The sequence below is a fragment of the Capronia coronata genome (genome assembly GCF_000585585.1).
Source record: "Capronia coronata CBS 617.96 chromosome Unknown acBCG-supercont1.1, whole genome shotgun sequence".
Taxonomy (NCBI): Eukaryota; Fungi; Ascomycota; class Eurotiomycetes; order Chaetothyriales; family Herpotrichiellaceae; genus Capronia; species Capronia coronata.
Genome location: NW_006912893.1, coordinates 3,974,780 through 3,994,457, shown reverse-complemented (window position 1 = coordinate 3,994,457; position 19,678 = coordinate 3,974,780). Strand labels below are relative to the sequence as shown.

The 19,678-nt window shown below is 52.8% G+C and overlaps 8 protein-coding genes across 8 annotated transcripts; 5 read left to right on the top strand and 3 right to left on the bottom strand.

Moving 5' to 3' along the window:
* Window positions 1-292: 292 nt before the first annotated feature.
* A1O1_01416 (uncharacterized protein) lies at window positions 293-1,070 on the top strand (the record flags this gene model as incomplete). Its single annotated transcript, XM_007722329.1, has 3 exons — window positions 293-464; window positions 524-600; window positions 651-1,070. 3 exons carry the CDS (start codon window positions 293-295, stop codon window positions 1,068-1,070), a joined length of 669 nt encoding a protein of 222 aa, XP_007720519.1.
* Window positions 1,071-2,165: 1,095 nt separating this feature from the next.
* On the top strand, window positions 2,166-4,494 carry A1O1_01415 (uncharacterized protein; the record flags this gene model as incomplete). The annotated part of the gene is made up of 4 exons (XM_007722328.1): window positions 2,166-2,259; window positions 2,570-3,288; window positions 3,359-3,410; window positions 4,313-4,494. The coding sequence occupies 4 exons, from the start codon at window positions 2,166-2,168 to the stop codon at window positions 4,492-4,494; spliced, it is 1,047 nt and encodes a 348-aa protein (XP_007720518.1).
* Window positions 4,495-5,063: 569 nt separating this feature from the next.
* A1O1_01414 (uncharacterized protein) lies at window positions 5,064-6,821 on the bottom strand (the record flags this gene model as incomplete). Its single annotated transcript, XM_007722327.1, has 1 exon — window positions 5,064-6,821. The coding sequence occupies one exon, from the start codon at window positions 6,819-6,821 to the stop codon at window positions 5,064-5,066; it is 1,758 nt and encodes a 585-aa protein (XP_007720517.1).
* An 809-nt stretch (window positions 6,822-7,630) lies between these two features.
* On the top strand, window positions 7,631-8,230 carry A1O1_01413 (uncharacterized protein; the record flags this gene model as incomplete). Its single annotated transcript, XM_007722326.1, has 1 exon — window positions 7,631-8,230. One exon carries the CDS (start codon window positions 7,631-7,633, stop codon window positions 8,228-8,230), a length of 600 nt encoding a protein of 199 aa, XP_007720516.1.
* Window positions 8,231-8,591: 361 nt separating this feature from the next.
* Window positions 8,592-10,342, top strand: A1O1_01412 (uncharacterized protein; the record flags this gene model as incomplete). The annotated part of the gene is made up of 2 exons (XM_007722325.1): window positions 8,592-8,623; window positions 8,671-10,342. The coding sequence occupies 2 exons, from the start codon at window positions 8,592-8,594 to the stop codon at window positions 10,340-10,342; spliced, it is 1,704 nt and encodes a 567-aa protein (XP_007720515.1).
* Window positions 10,343-11,497: 1,155 nt separating this feature from the next.
* On the top strand, window positions 11,498-14,197 carry A1O1_01411 (uncharacterized protein; the record flags this gene model as incomplete). The annotated part of the gene is made up of 1 exon (XM_007722324.1): window positions 11,498-14,197. One exon carries the CDS (start codon window positions 11,498-11,500, stop codon window positions 14,195-14,197), a length of 2,700 nt encoding a protein of 899 aa, XP_007720514.1.
* A 2,972-nt stretch (window positions 14,198-17,169) lies between these two features.
* On the bottom strand, window positions 17,170-17,886 carry A1O1_01410 (uncharacterized protein; the record flags this gene model as incomplete). Its single annotated transcript, XM_007722323.1, has 1 exon — window positions 17,170-17,886. One exon carries the CDS (start codon window positions 17,884-17,886, stop codon window positions 17,170-17,172), a length of 717 nt encoding a protein of 238 aa, XP_007720513.1.
* Window positions 17,887-18,320: 434 nt separating this feature from the next.
* Window positions 18,321-19,336, bottom strand: A1O1_01409 (3-oxoacyl-[acyl-carrier protein] reductase; the record flags this gene model as incomplete). The annotated part of the gene is made up of 2 exons (XM_007722322.1): window positions 18,321-19,171; window positions 19,294-19,336. The coding sequence occupies 2 exons, from the start codon at window positions 19,334-19,336 to the stop codon at window positions 18,321-18,323; spliced, it is 894 nt and encodes a 297-aa protein (XP_007720512.1).
* Window positions 19,337-19,678: the final 342 nt, after the last annotated feature.

Here is a 19,678-nt window from a genome sequence, read left to right as displayed (position 1 = left end):
CCATACAGTACGTACAGTGCTTGCAGCAAGAAGAAGAATATTCTTTTGCGAACCCACCGCACAGCTCTCCACTGCTGCCGTGCCGTGGTCGCTGCCCGCTCAGTCCTGCCTGCGTTGCATCTTCCCTCTTTCTCATCAACTCTTTTTCGGCCGCTTTACAAAGCTGCCTCTTCACTTGCATCAGCTTCTTCCTCCCTCGCACCAGATACTCAGAGCATCAATTGACATCTGACATCGACAGCAGTCTCCTCGGTAACTCAACCTCTCTTCATCTTCCCCAACTACTACCATCATGGTGTCCGCATTCGTCCTTGCGGCTTCGGCCTTCGTCGCTGTCGCCCATGCACAGACAATCGAGACCTCCAGCGCTTCTTCAGTAGCTGCCTCTACCACTGTCTCCCAAGTCATGCCTCCGGTCGCGACGGCGTCCTTCAATCCTGCTGGTGTCGACTCAACCACTGCATGTAAGAGAGAGCACAAGACCTGAAAGACGGCAATGAGAAAAATACTGATGGGGACATAGTCAACTGGTGCCATGCTCAACTGAATACTTGCCCTCAAATCTGTGGTGGAGCTGCCTCGCAGAATCAGTGTGACGATGTACGTGACATCTCCCCTGGTCAATGGCATCCTAGCTAATCCTGCCGCAGACCGCTTTCACCTACACCTGTGTCTGTGCGAATGGTACAGTGCCAGATTGCACCGCCTTCACCGAGACCCTCCCCTTCTACATCTGTCAAGAATCATACATCCAATGTATCAACAACAACCCGAACGACGCTCAGGCCCAGTCAGTGTGTGCTTCGAATGAGCAGTGCGGCACTCGCAACGCTACTGCCGAGGCCCTTGCCGCCTCATCTGCTGCGGCGACTACTGCGGCTGCTACCACGAGTGCTGCAGCATCCTCTTCCGCCGCCCCTTCTACTAGTTCTAGTTCCGCGAGCGCCACTGCTGCGAGCGCCACTGCCTCTGCGACTCAGAGTGGACTGGCTGCGGCCGGTCTTTCTCAGCAACTCACCACTGGCGCTTTTGCTGCGCTCCTGATGGCTGCGTTCAAGCTTTTCCTCTAGGCTGCTCTCGGTCGGATGCAATGGCAGCATCACTCGATCCGTCCTTGCGCTTTGATATTGGACATCATTCTTGTCGCTCGAGCCACGAAAAGCATGGAGGACACGGCGACTACAGAGCAGAAATGGAGTTCTGACGAGTAAGGTCTCCATCTACTGTGGGCATGATTATGCTTGACTCTTATGGGACGAAGGGGTTGACCACGACTTCACTGAGCAATGATTTATGCTTTTTCGGCGTTGCGCTGTTGCTGTTGGGCAAAAGCACTTTCAATCCTTTAGCAAGCGCCCGCGTGCTGGCATGGGATTAATGGGGGTGACATATGCAGATACGAGAGCGGATGGATCGCTCAGTTAATAATCCAATCGTGGTTGCTTGGAGCTTGTTCTGACGGATTGACATGATCGTCGCACTGCCTCGTGCTGTTTCCACTTTTTATGATGCGCAGGTTTAGCAGGGTCTGCAGGGATGTCGGTGCATTTTCTTTGCTCCTTACCTGATTCGATGGTGATCAACTGTGCGAGTTCTTCAGCCACAGCCGCCAGCCTCGTGTGGCTGGGATTGTGGCTGTGGAATCCACTATCACCTGATGCCTATCCCGAAGTCGGCGACACATCCGATGTTCATCCGGCGGCGCGGAGTCTCTCCGGCGGACTTCCGCTCCATCTCCCAGCCTCTCGCCCTCCCCCCCGTGCATCTGTGTGACCCATCCCGTGTGAAGTACCCTTTTACCCTCTTCCTATTCTTGTATAGACTCTGATAAGGGGACGGGAGACTTGCTACCAGTCAGAAACCTTTACGCTATTTGTCCATCCAGGTCGTTTCCGACATCGTGGATTGTGGCCGCTCTTACCTCATTGGAATATGAACAGCATCCGCCTTTGTTGGAAAAGACCTGCTTCATTCTTCCGATCGGCCGTGACGGGACCTTCTCCACTGGCAGCACGAGGCGGACCAGTTCTTTCGCTCTCAGCTTCTCGCACACCTCAGATCTACTCTGGTATGTCCCGAGAGCCGACATTGATGACCTCAGGGCCGGGGCTGTATACTGAATCAACCCTGTAGTCCGCACTTTCGCCAATACTACATCTCAAGCCATGCGTGCCCTCAGATACCACGGGGTGAAGGACCTCCGTGTCGACTATGACATCCCAGAGCCGACATGCGGCGAGCATCAGATCAAGATCAAGCGTGGGTACCAAGGCGAATCCATTGCATGGTTGAAAGTACCACTGTTTAAGACACTGGACTGACATACTGTTTGCGCTGTAGCTGCCTTCTGTGGAATATGTGGAACAGACTGTAAGGCTCCCTCCCTTCGCCCAGTGGATGCTTTCAGGAGTGGTAGTGGTAGAGAGCGGTCGTTTCCAATCGATAAGGCTGTCTCTAGACGCTGCTGATGATCCATGCCAGCAACATGATTGTCCGTCCAGTCTTGTGCTTCGCAGCCATGTCTTGCACGGGAGTTTGAATTTGATGATGAACTGACCGACGATTATAGTACATGAATACTCCTCTCCAACATTCATCCCGTTGAAGGACTCTCCTCACCCCGTGACCAAGGAGTCCATGCCAGTCACCATCGGGCATGAGTTCAGCGGCGAGGTTGTCGAAATCGGCTCCAAGGCCAAGAACCCCTCGGGTCTCAAGGTCGGAGACAAAGTGGCGGCGCAGCCCACCGTATGCTGTCACAGCTGTGGGCCATGCAAAGAAGGCTACATCAACTGCTGCGACCACGCCGGGTTTGTAGGCCTGAGCGGCGGCGGCGGCGGCATGTCAGACTATGTGTGCATCGATGAGCAATTCGTCTACAAGCTGCCGGACAATGTCCCCCTCGACATTGGCGCCCTGGTCGAACCACTCGCCGTGGCGTGGCACGGAGTCAATCAATCGCCTCTCAAGGAAGGCCAATCTGCGCTGGTCATGGGAGCAGGCCCGATCGGGTTGGGCGTGATTCAATGCTTGAAAGCCCGTGGCGCAAAGGACATCATCGTCGTGGAACTCGCAAAGGAGAGACAGAACTTTGCGCAGCAATTCGGGGCAACTCATATCATAGATCCCAGATACGAAGATGTCGTGAAGCGCTGCAAGGAAATCTGTGACGGTCAAGGTCCGCATGTCGCTTTGGACGCGGCGGGCGTGGCTGCAACTCTGAAGTCTGCAGCTTTGGCTGTGAGGGCTAGAGGGACGATAGTCAACCTGGCCATTTGGGAGAAAGAGGTAATATTTGATCAGAAACAAGATATCGGCTTCGACGCAGAAGAGATGCTGACCGACTCCACTCAACTAGGTGCCCTTCCAGCCCAACACTCTGGTGTTTGGAGAAAAGAAATATCTCGGAGGTGAGTGACATAGTGATGTTGTTTTCATTTTCATTTTACTCGCACCGTGTGTTGTGTTTTGGACTCCTTTTGCCGCGCCCTCACGTGTCCCGATGTCCTCGCAACCAACGCACAAATCTGGCCTCGCCTGCCATGGCACAAAAAAGAAAAGCAATATCACAACCATACTCGAACCCGAACCTGCAACCTTTTTGGTTTAGAAGACCAAAAACTCTAGGATCCCCGAAGCCCAACTACCCGGTGGTAGATGAGGTTCGAGGTCCAGAGAACCCCCCAGCTGAGAAGGGGATTTTTTGCGATCCGGTCGTTTCGTCAGGTTGCTCCCCTACCATAGGTCCTCCGATGAGGACATGAATGGTGGGAACTATCTCTCTTGCGGCTGATTCGTCAAGAGTCACTGATCACACCTTCTGAGATGGCAGTGCCTTTTTCCGTTCCAGTCAGGGGTCCGCCTCTAGGATTCACGGCTTCGCCCAGGAGCAAACTGTCTCATGGCTGGTGGCTACACCCTCACGCCCCGACCAGCCTAGCAACTTGAAGTTGAACGCCCACTGCGCCATCGGCGCCAGCAGCTGCTAGGGTCGGGACCCGGGATAGCCATGAGAATCGTTGAGGGGAATTCTGCGGTTTAACTCTATCACCTTGTTTATTTCTGGTTCGGATCACATGATGGATCCAGAGGGTTTGACTTCACTACACGGGATCAGGACATGTTTACTGTTTACTTCACGTGCTGGATTGAGGATACTTCACATCAGATGGTCCTCTAGTTTGGGGGGGCTTTGTACTATTCTGTTCTGGCTTTTTTGCTATGCTATGCTATGTTCTGCTCTGCTATGTTTAGCGTACTGCCGTTTTTGTCTCAACTGAGTATGCTAACGAGTCCGCTCTGTTTATTCTAGTCCTGGGCTATGTCAATGAAGACTTCGAAGGTGTCATCAAAGCACTCGGCGAGAAGCGCCTGCAGCCGGAGAAGATGATCACGCGGAAGATCCATATCGATCGCGTCGCTGAGGATGGGTTCCGCGCCTTGATCGAGGAGAAGGACAAGCAGGTCAAGATCCTGGTCGATTGCAGAGCCTGAAGATGCTCAGCTTCGGACAGATATACCGAATGAGAAGGGATGGAGACGAAGTTGGTTTGTATATACTTGCATAGGATATCTACAGGGTGCATAATTATCAGAAAATAAGTGGTACAGTACATAGTTGCACTACCACAATTATATGGCTCATACTTTGTACAACTAATTGATCGATCGTGCTTGTTCATATAATCACCGAGTAGTTATATTCTATACTATCAGCGGTACTAGTAGTAGTCAACTGAAGTCAGTCGCAGTCTCACAAGATAGATCCTTTCTTGGTTTCTATAGGACATGTATGACTCCGTCAGTGTCAGTACGGTGGTAAAGTACAGTATCCAGTCTGTAAGCGCTGTCGTGAAGAAAAGAAAAGTATTGCCAAACATCAAGCGTCAGCAGGGTCAAGCTTATGCACCTAGTATCCAACCCATGACCTCGTTGGAAGAGTATGCAAGGCATGATTCTATCAAAACTCGATGGGAACGAGTAATCCAACCTCATCCGCATTGTCAATCGCCAATCATTAATCATCAATCGCCGACCAGACCTTCGACCTTAGACATTAGACATCAGTCTGAGGTTGAAGCTAAGGGCAAAAAATCTGAAGCCGTCCTCTCCACCTTCCGCTCTGCCTGTAGGTGATTGACTTCTTCGCCCTCGACTCCATTCACTATCAGATGATCCGAGTCTCTTTCTTCAACGACAATCCCCCCGCCGCGGGCTTGATCGAGTAGAGCTGCGGGGGCTTTCGTGCGCTGGCCGGTCTCCTTGTTCCAGACCCAGCCTTCTTGTAGCCATTTCCAGGTCAGGTAGGCTCGGAGTTCTTTGTCGGTAGGGATGACTCGCTTCCATTCAGGTTCGAAGGGAGTGTGAGGATGGGTTGTGGGAGTAGGAGTAGGTGGCACTTGATGGTCGTATTCATGTCCAGCTTGAGCTTCGGGTTGAATTCGTGGGTCGTCAGGATCCTGTCCCCCATCTCCATCTTGATCTTGTCTTCCGCACTCGACTCCTCTATGTCCTGTGCTAGGATTTCGTAAGGGTGGAGCTTCTTCGATTTCTTGGTTCGAGTCTTTCAATCCAAGACATATTGTTGCAGCAGCAGCAGCAGCAGGATCGTCGTCGTCGTCGTCTTCTCCTTCCCCTTCTCCACTTGCCCTTGTAGCCACATCTTCTCCATCGCCACCTTTGGGTCCAATTCCTCTCAGTTGATCGCGGCAAAATATTCGCCAGCTATCATGAGAATAGGGGCCCAGACCAGGCAAATGGGAAATCTCCCACGCGACACGACCATCGATCTCATCGTCCGCCAACACCTCATCCTCTCGCACATCCTTCCCATCGCCTTTACACGGGTAGTTGAGCTTCCTGTACCTCTTCCCACGCCGCGGTGGGTTGGCGAGCCACGCTTTAGCCATCGCCACGCATTTCTTCGCCCGTTGGTTCTGAAACCCAAGTCCGTAAATCATGGAAGTGATCTCACTGACCTCCGCCCCGGCGAGATCTGCTGGGGTAGGATACCGCGACATCAGCTGGTAGAAGATGGGCATGGCGCGCTCGCCGGGGGTCTTGTTCAGGAAAATCGTGGCGATCAGTAGGCGGAACGGATCGTGAGCCAGACGTTCTTGCATCAGGCCGAACGTGGTGTGGGATAAGGGAGGGAAGGGCAATGTTGATAGAAAGGTTGGTCTGTGTTTGTGTGGATGTGGGAAGTAAGGCGATTTGGTGGGACGGCGGACTTTCTTCTTTTCGGGGTTGGTTTTGGTTTTGATGGCTTGAACTGTAGAAGCAGCGGGGTGTTGTTCGGGAGATGCAGTCCATCGCAGTCCTGCTGATGCTTCCAACGAGGTCTGGTCTCCTGTCGGAGTTGACGACGCTGGTAGTGGTGGTGGTGGTGGTGGTGGTGGTGAGTCTGCTTTCGAGGAAAAGGGGTCTGGTCCAATATCGTCAGGGACATCGCTGAGGCTGGAATCGGAGGAGAGGTCGTCGATGTTGAGTCCATAGTAGACACGCGGACGAGGACGCGCTGGTGTCACAGGTGGTGTTGCCAGAGCTGCGGGAGGTCTCTCATCCGAATCATGTTGTTGTTGCTTCTGGCAGGACCGCTTTCTCTTTGCTTTATTGCTATAATTCTCTCGTTTCTTGTCTGGTTGACTTCTTTGTGAGGGTCGCGCCGAACCAGGCTCACTCCTAGGACTCGCCTCTACGAAGTGTCTTGACACATATGTGATTTTCCTGCGTGTCCTCGTCGATCTCTCCTTCGCCTTTTCCACCGCATGCCCCGATCGAGTGAACTCTTTCTCCGGAGAAGCCTCATCGTCGGCGATCATACCCAGGTCATCGGGGGGATGACGGGCAACTCTGCATCGGAGAGTGGTGAAGAAGGAGGCGATAGTAAGATATGATCGGCGTTGTTGTGGTTGGGGTAAAATGAGGTCATCTCCATCTTGCTGATCCGTCGACTCGAACAACTTGGATTAAGGCGAAGACTCGGTTTTCAAGTGGTGGCCTGATGAACATGTTACCCCGGCCGAGAAGAGGGATTGAAGATGCTTCAAGTTCTCTCAAGTAGCATACTCGTTTACAGCTTGGTGAACCATTCTTTGAACCACGAGGCCATCTTCACTTTACGATCATCTCAAATCCGGAGAGACCTGTGAACACGCGCTCTCGCCTGCTTCAACGTCTACCACAAACCTCCATCATTCAAACCCATGCAGCCTACCCTGCCCGGAGTGAAGTGAGCACTACCTGTATCTACGCAAACTTGGAACACAAGACGACCTCAATCTCACTCGGCCTGAAAATGGCCATGGCCATGGAAAGCACTGGTAGCCAATCATATCGAACCCAGGTCAAGCGAGGGAGCATCCCCGACACGCGCAATTTCGTTCGCAGCTGATGATGGAACATTCTTTGCATCTTTGCTGCTTTGCCGGTCCATTGGCGCTGGAAGCTGACGGCTTATTTGCTAACACCGCTACAATGCAGAAAGCCGAAGCAAACCTCCCAGACACACGATGCCTCCGAACCACGTCTAGCAACACCTTGCGGGGGTTTGCGGATGTAGATACCCCTTCGAACAGTGCACCATACAAGTTTGTTGTCGCCGGACATACCAATCCGGACTTCTGAAACGATGGTAGAACAAGATGAACAAGCATTAGACGCAGCCAGGTCAGCGACGGTTCGGCGGAAACCTGTGCCTGCGCGCCCACCACCTCCGTATCCTACCAAGAAACTAAGCTTGGTGGACCGATGGAAGAACCTCTCACGACGGACTCGAATCATAGTCCTCGCAGCTATCCTCGCCACCATTGCCTTGGTCGTTGGCCTCGCCGCTGGCCTGTCGACGCGCAAACATACCCAAAACCTCCCTCTACCGTCCGGACACGGCGGCCCCTACACAGGCGATCTGACCTACTACGAGCCGGGCCTCGGTGCGTGTGGTGTCACGTCCAGCAATAAAGACAAGATTGTGGCAATATCTCATATCGTGTTTGATGCCGTGAGCACAGGTAGCGATCCCAACAGCAATCCACTGTGTGGGAAGAAGATCAGAGCACGGCGAGATAACAAGAGCGTGGATTTGACGGTGGTCGACAGATGCACTGGATGTCATCCCAAAGACATTGATGTCACAGTCGATACCTTTGCCATGCTGGCTGATGTTGATCTCGGTAGAGTACTTGTCGAATGGAACTGGTTGGAGAATATACCTGCGAAGGCGGAAGGGTGACAACTTATCAGAATTGGACCAGGAAGCGCTGTGCTCAACCACGATACATCAAAATCCATCTCTACGTACGGACGTTCGCCGAAGACATCAACTCGAGTCGGGGGTCCGAACTCCCTCGTACCTCTCTGTGCGGCCCGACACCGGCAAAACCATCGTGGAGACCCACGCCGTTAAGGCGGACATGCGCGTGGCGCATTGGAAATACCTCTACTACTACTACTAGTAGGTAGGTATCTCGCATCTATGCAGTCTACCTACAATTATTCACCCATATCCTGGCTCCGACCTCACTATCACCGCCCAGGCGCACCGTTAGACTGTGATCTGAAACGATCTCCTCCCGACAGAGGCAATCTCGACAATGTCTATCGTAGCATTGGCAGACGGGCAGCAGTATGTTAACCCTCCCTCCACGGCCGCCGATGTACTGACGATCCCAGGTCGAGTGTCACCCTCGATGTCCTCCGCGATGTTGCTGCCAAAAACAATATGAAGATCTCTTCTCCGGCAGAAGAAGAAGCCTACCTCCTTGTACTGCAATCGGCAGATGTAACGACAACCAATGTTGACGATCTGCCGGACTACGTTGATCCGCGACTTGAGCCAGTGCCGACGAAAGGAGGACGACAATATTGGAAATCAAAGGAGAACAGTCATAACGCATGGAGTCATCAGGCAGCTCTTGTGGCGGAAAAGCCGGTCTCAGATGTCCTCAAGGGCCGCAAGATTGTGATGAAGGACAATATCTCTGTTGGCGGGTTGCCGCACACCCTTGGAACGTTTCCTCAGTTTGTGTCCAAGGACGGGAAATACCCTACAGCGACTATTGATGCGACCATCACGCGACGACTGTTGGAAGCTGGAGCCACAATCGTTGGCACTTCGACCTGCGAGAATTACTCTCTGACACCCCTGTCCTATTCGTCTGCCAATGGACCAGTCCACAATCCGTGGCTTCACGGCTACAATGCCGGTGGAAGCACCAGTGGAGGGGCTTGTCTACTGGCCCTCGGCAATGCGCGGGCAGCCTGCGTACCAGGGCTGGAGCAAGCAGGTGAAGACATAGACCTAGCCATGGGCGGCGACCAAGCTGGAAGTATCCGAATTCCGTCGTGTTATTGTGGTGTCTACGGGCTCAAGCCGACTTTTGGCCTGGTTCCGTATACTGGAATCGCAGGACACCATCCCATGGTCGACTATACTGGGCCTATGGCAAGAAAGTTGGAGGACATAGCCAGCCTGCTCACAGTGGTGGCTGGTTACGATGGACTTGACCCGAGGATGACTCCCGAATCGCCACTTAGGCAGAACGTTATTGATTACGCGAAGGAGCTTTCGTCGGCAAAGGATCCTGGCAAAGGTCTCAAAGTCGGCATCATCAAAGAGTCTTTGACCTTACCCGGGACCCAGGCAGAAGTGGCAGAGGTTGTGAAGTCCGCAGCAATCAAGCATTTCGAAGCCAGTGGAGCGACAGTGTCTGAAGTCTCGGTCCCAATGCATCTACTGGGACCGGCTATCTGGACGGTAGCCACGAGAACTTATCTCGCAGGGCTGGCCGTTGGTGGTAGGACTCCTGATGTGCTCTTTCACAACATGCCGCACTTGTCCTTGAGGTGGCCGCCGGATCAAGAAATGTATGATGTCCTGACGGCCTCCAATCCTGCAGTGATCAACATCATTTTCTGTGAGACATTCTTGAAGGAGAAATATGGGCCCGAGGTCCAAGCCAAGGCCCACCGGCATGTGTTTGAATTGAGGGCGGCATACGACAAGGCTCTGGAGGATTTCGATATTCTCATCACACCTACGGCGCCCTTTGTTGCGCCGCCTCACCCTGACATGCGACCCAAAGCCGAAGGTGGAAGCACCTTCATGGACAAGATGACGCTCTCAGTGGGCGTAACCAACAACACGGCTCCTTTCAATACTTCGGGCCATCCAGCACTCAACGTGCCTTGTGGTTGGGCGCCCTCGCGCACCGGCAAGGGAATGCTGCCTGTGGGAATGCAAGTCATTGGGAAGAGGTGGGATGATCTCGGTGTGTTGAAAGCAGCCAAAGCCTTTGAACTTGGAGGCGGTGGCCTTGGACCGTGGCCGGGCCAGAAGCAATAGTAGCCGTCTCTTCCAGCGACTTACAACGGTTGCCGATTGGTCTTGGAACAGCTTCGTGGGATCTCGAGCTGCAGCAGTGGTTAGTCGGAGAAGCTCTCGATCAATAGCAATTCTCACATTTATGCCGGAAACGGACGGGCTCCTGAAAGGAGTGCCCTGCTCAGCGGTCTTTTGATGGACACTGACACAAAACATGCCCGGACAGATAATGTGGGAGCAATGTCAAGGGACAGCCTCGCAACCCTCAAAATCCCATATCGTGTTCTTACGTATTATGTCTCCTATTGTGCCATGGGATCAAGCAAGCGCTGTCCATTCTTCCCGCACCCTTAGCTCTCCTGCAACAGCGGATGCAGCCAGTAATAGCACGATATGCTCAATCTAGAGACAGAAAATCCTATCAGTTGGAACTCCTTCGATGAGGCTGCAATCTTGGGCATCGTAAGAGCTACTGCATCCATCGCTCAATAGGCGGGAAAAGCACAGGCCGTGACGTGGCACTTGCGAGAGACGGCTGGATCAAGACATCGGAAGCTATCGACGGTCCCTTCTTGACTGGAGAAAGATGCGGCATGTTGTGGGGATGTCGGGCACTGCGGGCACCAGCATCAACAAAGGATCAAGCAGAACGATCTATACTTGTCTGAGTCAGTAGCGGTCAACAAAATAGAGTCGTTGCACCCTCAAACGTTCGACGGTGTTCAGGATTAGTTCAGCCTTGCTGTACTGAACCAGTCGCTCTCTAGCAGGTTGTAGCTTGCAGCAGATTCAGATTCCCTGCCACCTGAAATAAAGACAAAATGTGCCAGTGGCAGCGAACTTCAACTGCGCCTCGACCGCCAACGACATCATCGCAATTCAAGCCACAACCAACAAATTCCCCGGAACCTATCGTGACACGACACCTCATATGCTGACAACTCTTTCACTGTTCTATTTTCTCTTCTAATCGAGGCATGCGTTGTACAACTCTTTGGCTCCTTGACTAACCACCCCTTCTCGTGACATGGTACATGCCACAGCCATCTAAGCGCCCTGGTCCTGGTACCTTACACCTCTCTCTGCCTTACGAAAGACCGCACCGAATGATACCCGCGATCTAAGCGCCTCGACTGCATTTCTTTCCAGGTCGCATCATGCAACCTCCTGACCAAGATGCCTTTCAAAATTCGAGATAGTAGCCCCGAACGGCGGCGGGAGAAAAAGGAGTCTAGTAAGATGGAAAAGCATGAAAGAGAGCGGAAAGACAGAGACAAAGACAGACATCGCTCGCATCGCAAAACGCCAACGAAGGAAAAGACCACATCTAGATCATCGCTTTCACCCGCGGACGGAAAGAGACGATCTTCCATGCCTGGGAAAGTTGAAGTCGAAGATGCCTCCCTCAGATCCGAATCCAAGTCTAGTCTTCCATATCCGACCTTTTCCAAGGAACACAGTCGGGAAGCGGTGGGGGTTAGTGCGAGGCCGACGCTGAATGTGTTTACACCACCTACGACGGATTTGAATGGGTCCAAGGACCGGTTGTCAACAGGAAAGTCGACGCCCATGTCCAACCATGCTCCTCCTAGTCCACCTCTCACCGATCAGAACTCCGGGTCGGGAAAGTGGAGACACAACGCAGGCAAGCCAGTGTCTGTAGAGACGATACCGGAAGAGAAGGATATAAGGAATGACAAAGATTCCAAGATCAAAGCCAAGCTACGGCCACGCTCCTCCAGATCCAATGGCCATTTACGCAGCTCGTCGGAGCTGGGGGCAAATAGTTTGCCGACGAAGAAACATCGAGATGTAGCAGACTCGCCACTCAAGACGACAACTTCGGTTGATACTGGTATTCCTCAGAGATCAGTCAGTCAACCGACCAGACTTGACTCGCCCATCACGGCAACAAGCGCTACCGAATCGGCCACCAATATCAGCTCGGACGCAACCTCCATAGCCCCAGACCAACCCAGTATTCAGCGACCTGGCTCGAAGATTCCTCCAGCGGCGGCACAACATGATATTCAACACCATCGCGGTCCAAGTGTTCAGCCCCAGTCCCGTGGCGTCACGCCCTTGGAGGTATTTGTTGAAGACGGATCTTCAATTCTATCTGCCACTGCCGACGGCGTCTCGGCCACTCCAGGACCTCCACCTCCTCCTCCGCCTCCTCCTGTCATTGCCCCAGTTCCCAAAGTCGATTATTTGCTCCAACATGGCGGGTTGAATCAACCAGTGCCGAAGAGACTTTTGTTGGCGGGTAAGCCCATGGCCGTGCAACAGGCTCAATCCCCTGAGCAGCCACCAGTTGTGGTTGCGAACCTCTTTCAACCTTACACATCACTTCTCGATGATTACGAAAAGGTCATGTCGAAGAACGGCTCTCTTGCTGTTGCGACAGGCTATCGATCTGTAGCGCGTCGATTGCTCGACCGACTCGAGGCGGTCTTTGCGCGAGATATCTCCTCCGAAGCTTGTCGTTGTCCTATGTGCGGGTATGACCACTCACACGATGTGCGGAGTGTTAGCTGGGGGGAAGCGCTGGAATTGGTCTCTGGTCGCAAAGAGCTTCCTCCTTGGCCCCCGTTCACGTTCACACAGTCTCCGGTGGGATTGGGCATTTCCCTCGAACTCCATGTGCCGATGCAAAAGCTTGATATCGATGTTCCAGATGAATACCGGGAACATTACATCCGACAGTCGCGCAAGACCAAACAAAGCGTCGACAAGTGGTTGAACCGTCAAACCGACAGTCCCAGCTCTCCACCAGAAGAAGTTGACGACGAGACACTCACCTTTGCCATCCTCACACATCTACCGGCTGAGCAGAGACCAGTGTTCAAGGACCTGTTGGGTATTGTCGACAGACCGATGGAACCCCCTCGAAGAGCTCCGACACCAGACTTGCGGACACAGAATGGTCTCGCGCCTCGACCACCCCTACCCACCCCGACTCCGACTCCCGCACCTCGTATTCGGCCGGAACACATCACCACTGCATCTCAAGCAATACAACGGCTATATCGACTGCCTGTTGCACCACGAGACTCGGAGGCTGCGCTGTTCCTCTTCAATAACCCTACATTGCACAATGCACTGGCCACCCTTGCCGCAATATCCAATGATGAATGGGATATTTTGATCTCCGGTCGGTTTGACGGGTTCTTGCGCAGTGGAGCCGAGGAAGGGCCCACGTCGATGGCAGAGATGGGCGTCCCTTCCAGAGGTCCTACACCGCATCGTCCACCCACGCGAGGCATAACGCCAGGCTATGTTGGGGTTGGCGGCTCTGCGTCCGTACCCAACGGCGATGACTACCGGTCCCGACAAGGAAGCTACGGCCACACATCCTCATATCCAGGTGCGACGGCACAGTATGGTGCTCCCATCGCTTTCGACGAGGAAATCGAGCTTGCCACGCTGGCCGAGGTCGAGCGGGACATTTATGCCGGCATGGAGGCCCTCGAGGATGCCTTTGAGGCCTTACATAACAAGGCCGAGCTGGTGCGTCGCGCGTTGCGTGAACGTGCTGCCGGTCTGGCTGCAGCTGCACAACGCCGACGGGGTCATCTCGGTGGAGGGGTTGAGGTTCGCATGGACACTCCGGCGAGTGGAATTCTGCCCAGTTTTCCTGATGGTGACACCGGCGGCGGCGGTGGGAAACCATGGGATGCTGAAACGGATGACGGGTTGGGTGAATGGGATGGGTACAGTGAGATCGAACCGGACGATTCGGCGAGCAATATCTCCAGTGCGAGACGACGGCGGCCGAAACGAAGAAACGAGCGAAGAACCCCGGCTCTCATCGAGGAGGAAGATGAGTACGAGGACATCATCAGTGAATGGACCGGCAGTCCGAGAAAGCGGTGAACATTGAACAGAGTGAACTGAAACTAGGACTACTATCTCAATTCCTCCAGATGTAGGCTATTATGGACTATGCGTACCTCACAGGAGAACAGGGCAGGCCTGCTTGCAAGGCATCATGATGGAATGAAGTGATGAATGAGAACAGGACAGGACAGGACAGGACATAGCCTTTACATGTATTGGACTTGCTGTGAATTGTATCGAGCAAGCGATGGCCAGTTGCTAGCTACTCGGTAAGAGGTGAGAAGTATTTGCCTACCTAGACAAGCGGCCTTCAGATGTTCGTTCACCTGAATATGTTCGAATTGTCTTGTGAGTTCCCTTCTGGATAGGTAGGCAGGTGCTTCTAGTATTGTGTATGTGCTTGCAACTTCAAGGGAACCACTGAGGTGCACAGCATGACATATGGGTAAGATCATGGATTCTACCGCGAACCCGGAATGTGGATGACTGTCGTAGCTGGATGATAGGTACATGTACTCAACAGTAGGGTTGAAGGTTCCTTTGAAGGGGTCATAGCTACCACAATACCTACTGCCTACTACCTATATACCTGCGTGAGGTCCTTGAGGTAAGTGTAACAGGCTGTAGACGTGCAGTGATACTTTTGTTGATGATGGGAGTAACGTGGCAGTATCCCACACTTTGTCTTTCGCGGATATTACCAGATCAAGGAGGTACAAGGTCCCGGAGAAAGCAAGCAGCCTCATATACTACCATGAGGTCTGTTGAGTCTAATTGCTAACCTAATAAGACATCCGGTGCATCTAAGTAGGTAGGTACGTCAGGTACCTAATGTGTAAGGTATCTATCTGCTCAGCTCAGCTCAGCCTCAGCCTCAGTCTTTCTGGTAAGGGGTTGCAGTATTAAAGTTGGAGATGGACTACTGTGGTACTCGTAGTTGATGTGATTGGTCTCTCATCCTGTTAGTGGAGAAGCCACTTACCACATCGGGATTCCGTTCGCGCAACTAACCCGATCAGGCGATTTCCACGAACTTCAAGCTTGCGAGTTCGCCCCACAGAGATATATCTCATTGGGTGATTCGCTATCTATCGTTGGTGCCTGGGGTTGGAGATCGCTGTTTAGTCCTCGCGTTGAATACTGAATCTGACAACGTTCGCGCGAGGGGCTGTGTTTGTGGTAGTACAATGCAGATCAGAGCGATGGGGTGACAGTGAGATAAGATAGTAGAGACAGTCGGATAACACAGAGACGCGTTGTAGGGTATATATCCCATGACCTTCCTTGGTGTTGGGAGACTCTTATCATTAATCGGTCTCACACTCTTCATCTTCCACTTCCACTCGAGGATCAAGTATCAAGATAACATATCTACCTATCGACCTGCCTAAGGTACCTTAGGCACGAACAGTGGGATAAGCAAAGAATACCTGCCTACATATATTAGCAGAGCAACATCAATCAATTCAACTCAAGGCATATCAGATTCATTCAATCAATCCAGCAAACTTCAAACTTCCAGATCTCACAACCTCGCCAATCCCATTACCGCGGGCATGATGTACTCTTCCCCTGCCACCCACCAAACCCCAGCTCTCGCAGCCGCAGCTGCCATGAGGAGAACGGGAGCCGGCTACCCCTACGATGACAGCCACGGCTACGGCTACGGCTACGGCGTTGGTGCTGGTCCCGCATATGGCTACGAGTGTCCATGCGGCCGTCGTCGCTGTCGGAGATCGTGCGCGCGCTACGCCCCGCGACAACAGCCGAGAATGTACGCTGGTCCCGGGCTGGTGTCTGCCTACGCACCCGGACCCGGACTAGGCTGCGATTACAACTACGAGAACGAGTACGGTCGTGGTTGTGGTCGGGGACGGGGTCGCGGTCGCAGCAGCGGTCGTCAAGGTGGACCGATCAGTCTGGTCCTCGGTGGTGTCATCGGGTTGGTCAAGATGTATGTGGACAAAGGCAGGGAGAGAGAAAGTCCAAAGCAGCAACAGCAGCAGACTGCTGCAAAGGACGGCACCAATCGAAGTAGGAATAGGAATGAGGATGAAACCGAGCATGAGATCGGCTGGACTGATGCCGAAGAAGACGAAGAAGATGAAAACGAGGAGGAACAGCGGCAGCAACAGCAGCAGTACTACCAACACGATTCTAGGCGCGAAAAGCAGGGCTTGAGGACGGATGATCCGCCGGCTTATGAGAGTCAGCCGCCTTCGTATCAGGCTGCGGTGGCTCAGTCTCAGGGTCAGAGTCGGCCTCGTCCCCGGAGATGAGGGTCGCGTTAAAGCTTTGAGATGATGCGTTTGAGATGAATCATTGGAGTTGCAGGCACAGGGGTTGCGATTGATGGAAACATACAGCGTTTTAGATTGGCGTTGCAAAGAGTTCATTCACAGCCGGAGATTTCTTTTTCTTCAGTTTCCAGTTGGAAGCTTCTTGATAGTCCATTTGAGCAGATATGACCGCTCATATTGGTTTCGATCTGAATGCCTCCACAACTGTTGCAACGTCCAGCCTGCTTTGATGGTGGGTATATTCCTCTCAATGAATAGATGAATGGCTTTTTGTGTCTTTTGTTGTACTTCCAGTCTAAAACGCTTTTTTAGTGGGAATGCCGAAACGTCAACACAGACCTTTTGCCATGCCATGCCTTCCACGAAGGGTTTGGGCGGTTCCGGGCGGCAGTTTTCCAAGATGCTGGCTTTGTCGGCGAAGGTGTTGCCCAGTATAGGCTAACGTTCCAACCCAAAATCCAGCTACCGGGTGGGAACGAAATGCAGGGAATTGTGATCTGTCGGATATCATCGATATGGCCGCTCATAGCCTGGTAGTCATGGTTGAGAACACGGCAGTCTTTGATATGAGGCCTCCATTCGATAGATACCGTGCTATGGTCTTCATACAGCCGACCAATCGGTATCCTTGTCGAGACAGATCATATCGTCAGGACTGTGCCATTGTTGAGACTAAATGCCATACATCAACGCGCCAACTGCTTTCGATCAATACTGTGCACCTGTCGAACCCTCGTTCCTCTCCACCAAATCACCCACTCCCAAACTCTTCCCGACCTTGACCTTGATCATTTTCTCCTTCTTGCCCCCTTCACCATTGACCTGACCGTCACTGTCTCCCTTCTTGCCGGCCGACCCCACAGCATCACCTTCATCTTGCTCGTCGTCCTTGTCATCATCCGGCAGGATCTTGAGCTGCATTCCCGTCAGGTCCATCTTCATCGCATACGCATCTTCCCCGTCGGCGTAGTATTTGCTCTCGACCTTCTCGACCTGAAAGCCCAGGGTGTCTCGGTACAGATGCAGCGCAGCGACATTAGACATGCGCACATGCAAGCTCACGTAGTTGGCGTTGAACACTTCCGCCATAGCTCGTTGGCTCATGCGCATCAACTTCTCCGCAATCCCGAGTCGACGATGTGTCCGCATCACAGATAAACTCGTGATATGTCCGTGTGCCACGCCGTCGGTGGGCTCTTCCTCCATCTTGGCCAGCACGTAGCCCACCACTTTCGGATAGGCTGATGGTTTGCCGCCGGGGCCGCGCACCACAGCCACATACGACAGTTGCGGCCATGTCAGGGCGTGGTACAGGTAGTATTTAAGGAAGTAGTTCTCGGGCAGGTTCGTCAGGTTGCATTGTTGGATGGATGGGAGGAGAGAGATGTGCGATGGGTATGACGAGACAGGGATGATGTCGACCATGGTGACTGGAACAAAGGGTCGACAGTGACGTTTGAAGCGAGGTATTTGTTCGTGAGTCTGGTGGTGTCTGTCACAGAGGTGTAATGGTTTACTGGGTTCGCTGACTGCAAGTTCAAGTTCGGTGTTGGAGTGTGCAAAATACGGACGGCAGAACTACGGCAGATTTTGAGGAGATTCTAGTTGCGTCAAACAATATTGTATATGTGTTGTGCTGCCCCCAATTCAATCCAACACCTTGACATGCCACTGGAACTGCAAAGCGTCATCGAATATACCAGTAATGTCTCCTCTATTTCTGAGGTACTTTTGCTATGAGGTCTACAGGGTATGCTACTGACGAGAAGCGTCTGGCGAAATGGTGTCTATCCGAGATTCGTGTTTCGTGTCTATATCCAAGATCGTTTTCTCTATCAAGTTTTCATCTCCGTGTCCCATCATGCTATCGACATCTTCATCCCTCCATTGGCACAAATCACACTCCCCGTCGTCCATCCACTCTCCTCTGAGCAAAGCATTCCCACAACACCTGCTATCTCATCGGGGAAGGCTGGTCTCTTCCCACCCATCCCTTTGATGACAATGTCGTCGTACTCTTTTGGATCTATGCCCGCTCGAGCTCTGATTGCATCGTCTCCAGTGTATTCCATCAATGGAGCACTGTCGACATATTTCTGGTTGGTTTTCCAGAATTTCTCTCCAGCCTGGCTGTACATGTCTCCCCAGACTGGTCCAGGATTGACGGCATTGACCGTACAGTTTTCGGCCAATTCTCGCGCCCACACTCGCGTCATGGCTTCAACGGCGGCCTTTGTCCCTGCATATATCGACTGCGACTCGCAACCGATGGATGCAGACACGCTCGAGACATTGACGATTCGCCCGGATCGGTCTTTCGGCAAGTATGGCTGACATGCTTGGACGAGCAACAGCGGCGCCAATACATTCACATTGTACTGCTTATGGAACTGCGTCTCTTCAATCGGTCCCAGTTCGGGGTCATTCAATAGCTTGTTTCCTGCAATGCCTGCATTGTTGATGATGATGTCGACTCGAAATGCACCTGTTCGAGGATGCGAGAAGTGGTTCTTGGCCGTGGCTAGGATCAAGGGAGCGCTGCGTGAAGGTTCGGCCAGGTCGGCTTGCACCGCTACACAGAGGATGTCATGTTCACTCGACAGCTCGGAACACAGGGCGTTGGTGGGTTCCGTGGAGGAGTCGGATGTGTAGACAAGGAGAAGAGAGCATCCTTTGGCAGCAAGGTTGCGAGCTATAGCTGCTCCGATACCTAATCAAAGGTCAGATGAGTCTACCACATCTATAACCACGGAGCTTGCTCGCCTCTTGACCCGCCCGTGATGATCCCAAGCTTGCCCTCGTGTGGCCGGTAAGCCGGCTCTCTGTGGACACTCGTCGAAGAGAAATTCCTCTTGGGTCTTCCTGGGAGCGCCATTGTGGGAGCTACTAGTATTGTACTTGCGGAGGGCTCGGGAGGTGAGAGAGCGTGAATTCTGCCTTGACTACCTGGGTGCTCACAGAGGTAACTTACTATTAGGTACCTACATCGCAGCCCACAGACCAGTAACAAGTGGGATGGTTTCGGTGGAGCGAACGCGGGGAACAAATGCAGTGCTCGAGAAGACGCGCTCAGAAGAAATGCGGTCGTAGCCAAAGCAGACAAACACCGCCTTCCTACGCCTCTAGCCCAGGGTTTCCCTTAGATTTGCTCAACGAAAGGACACCTTCCCACTACGTCCATTCTTTCATGCATGTTCTGCTGTTTTGTTTCGTACGC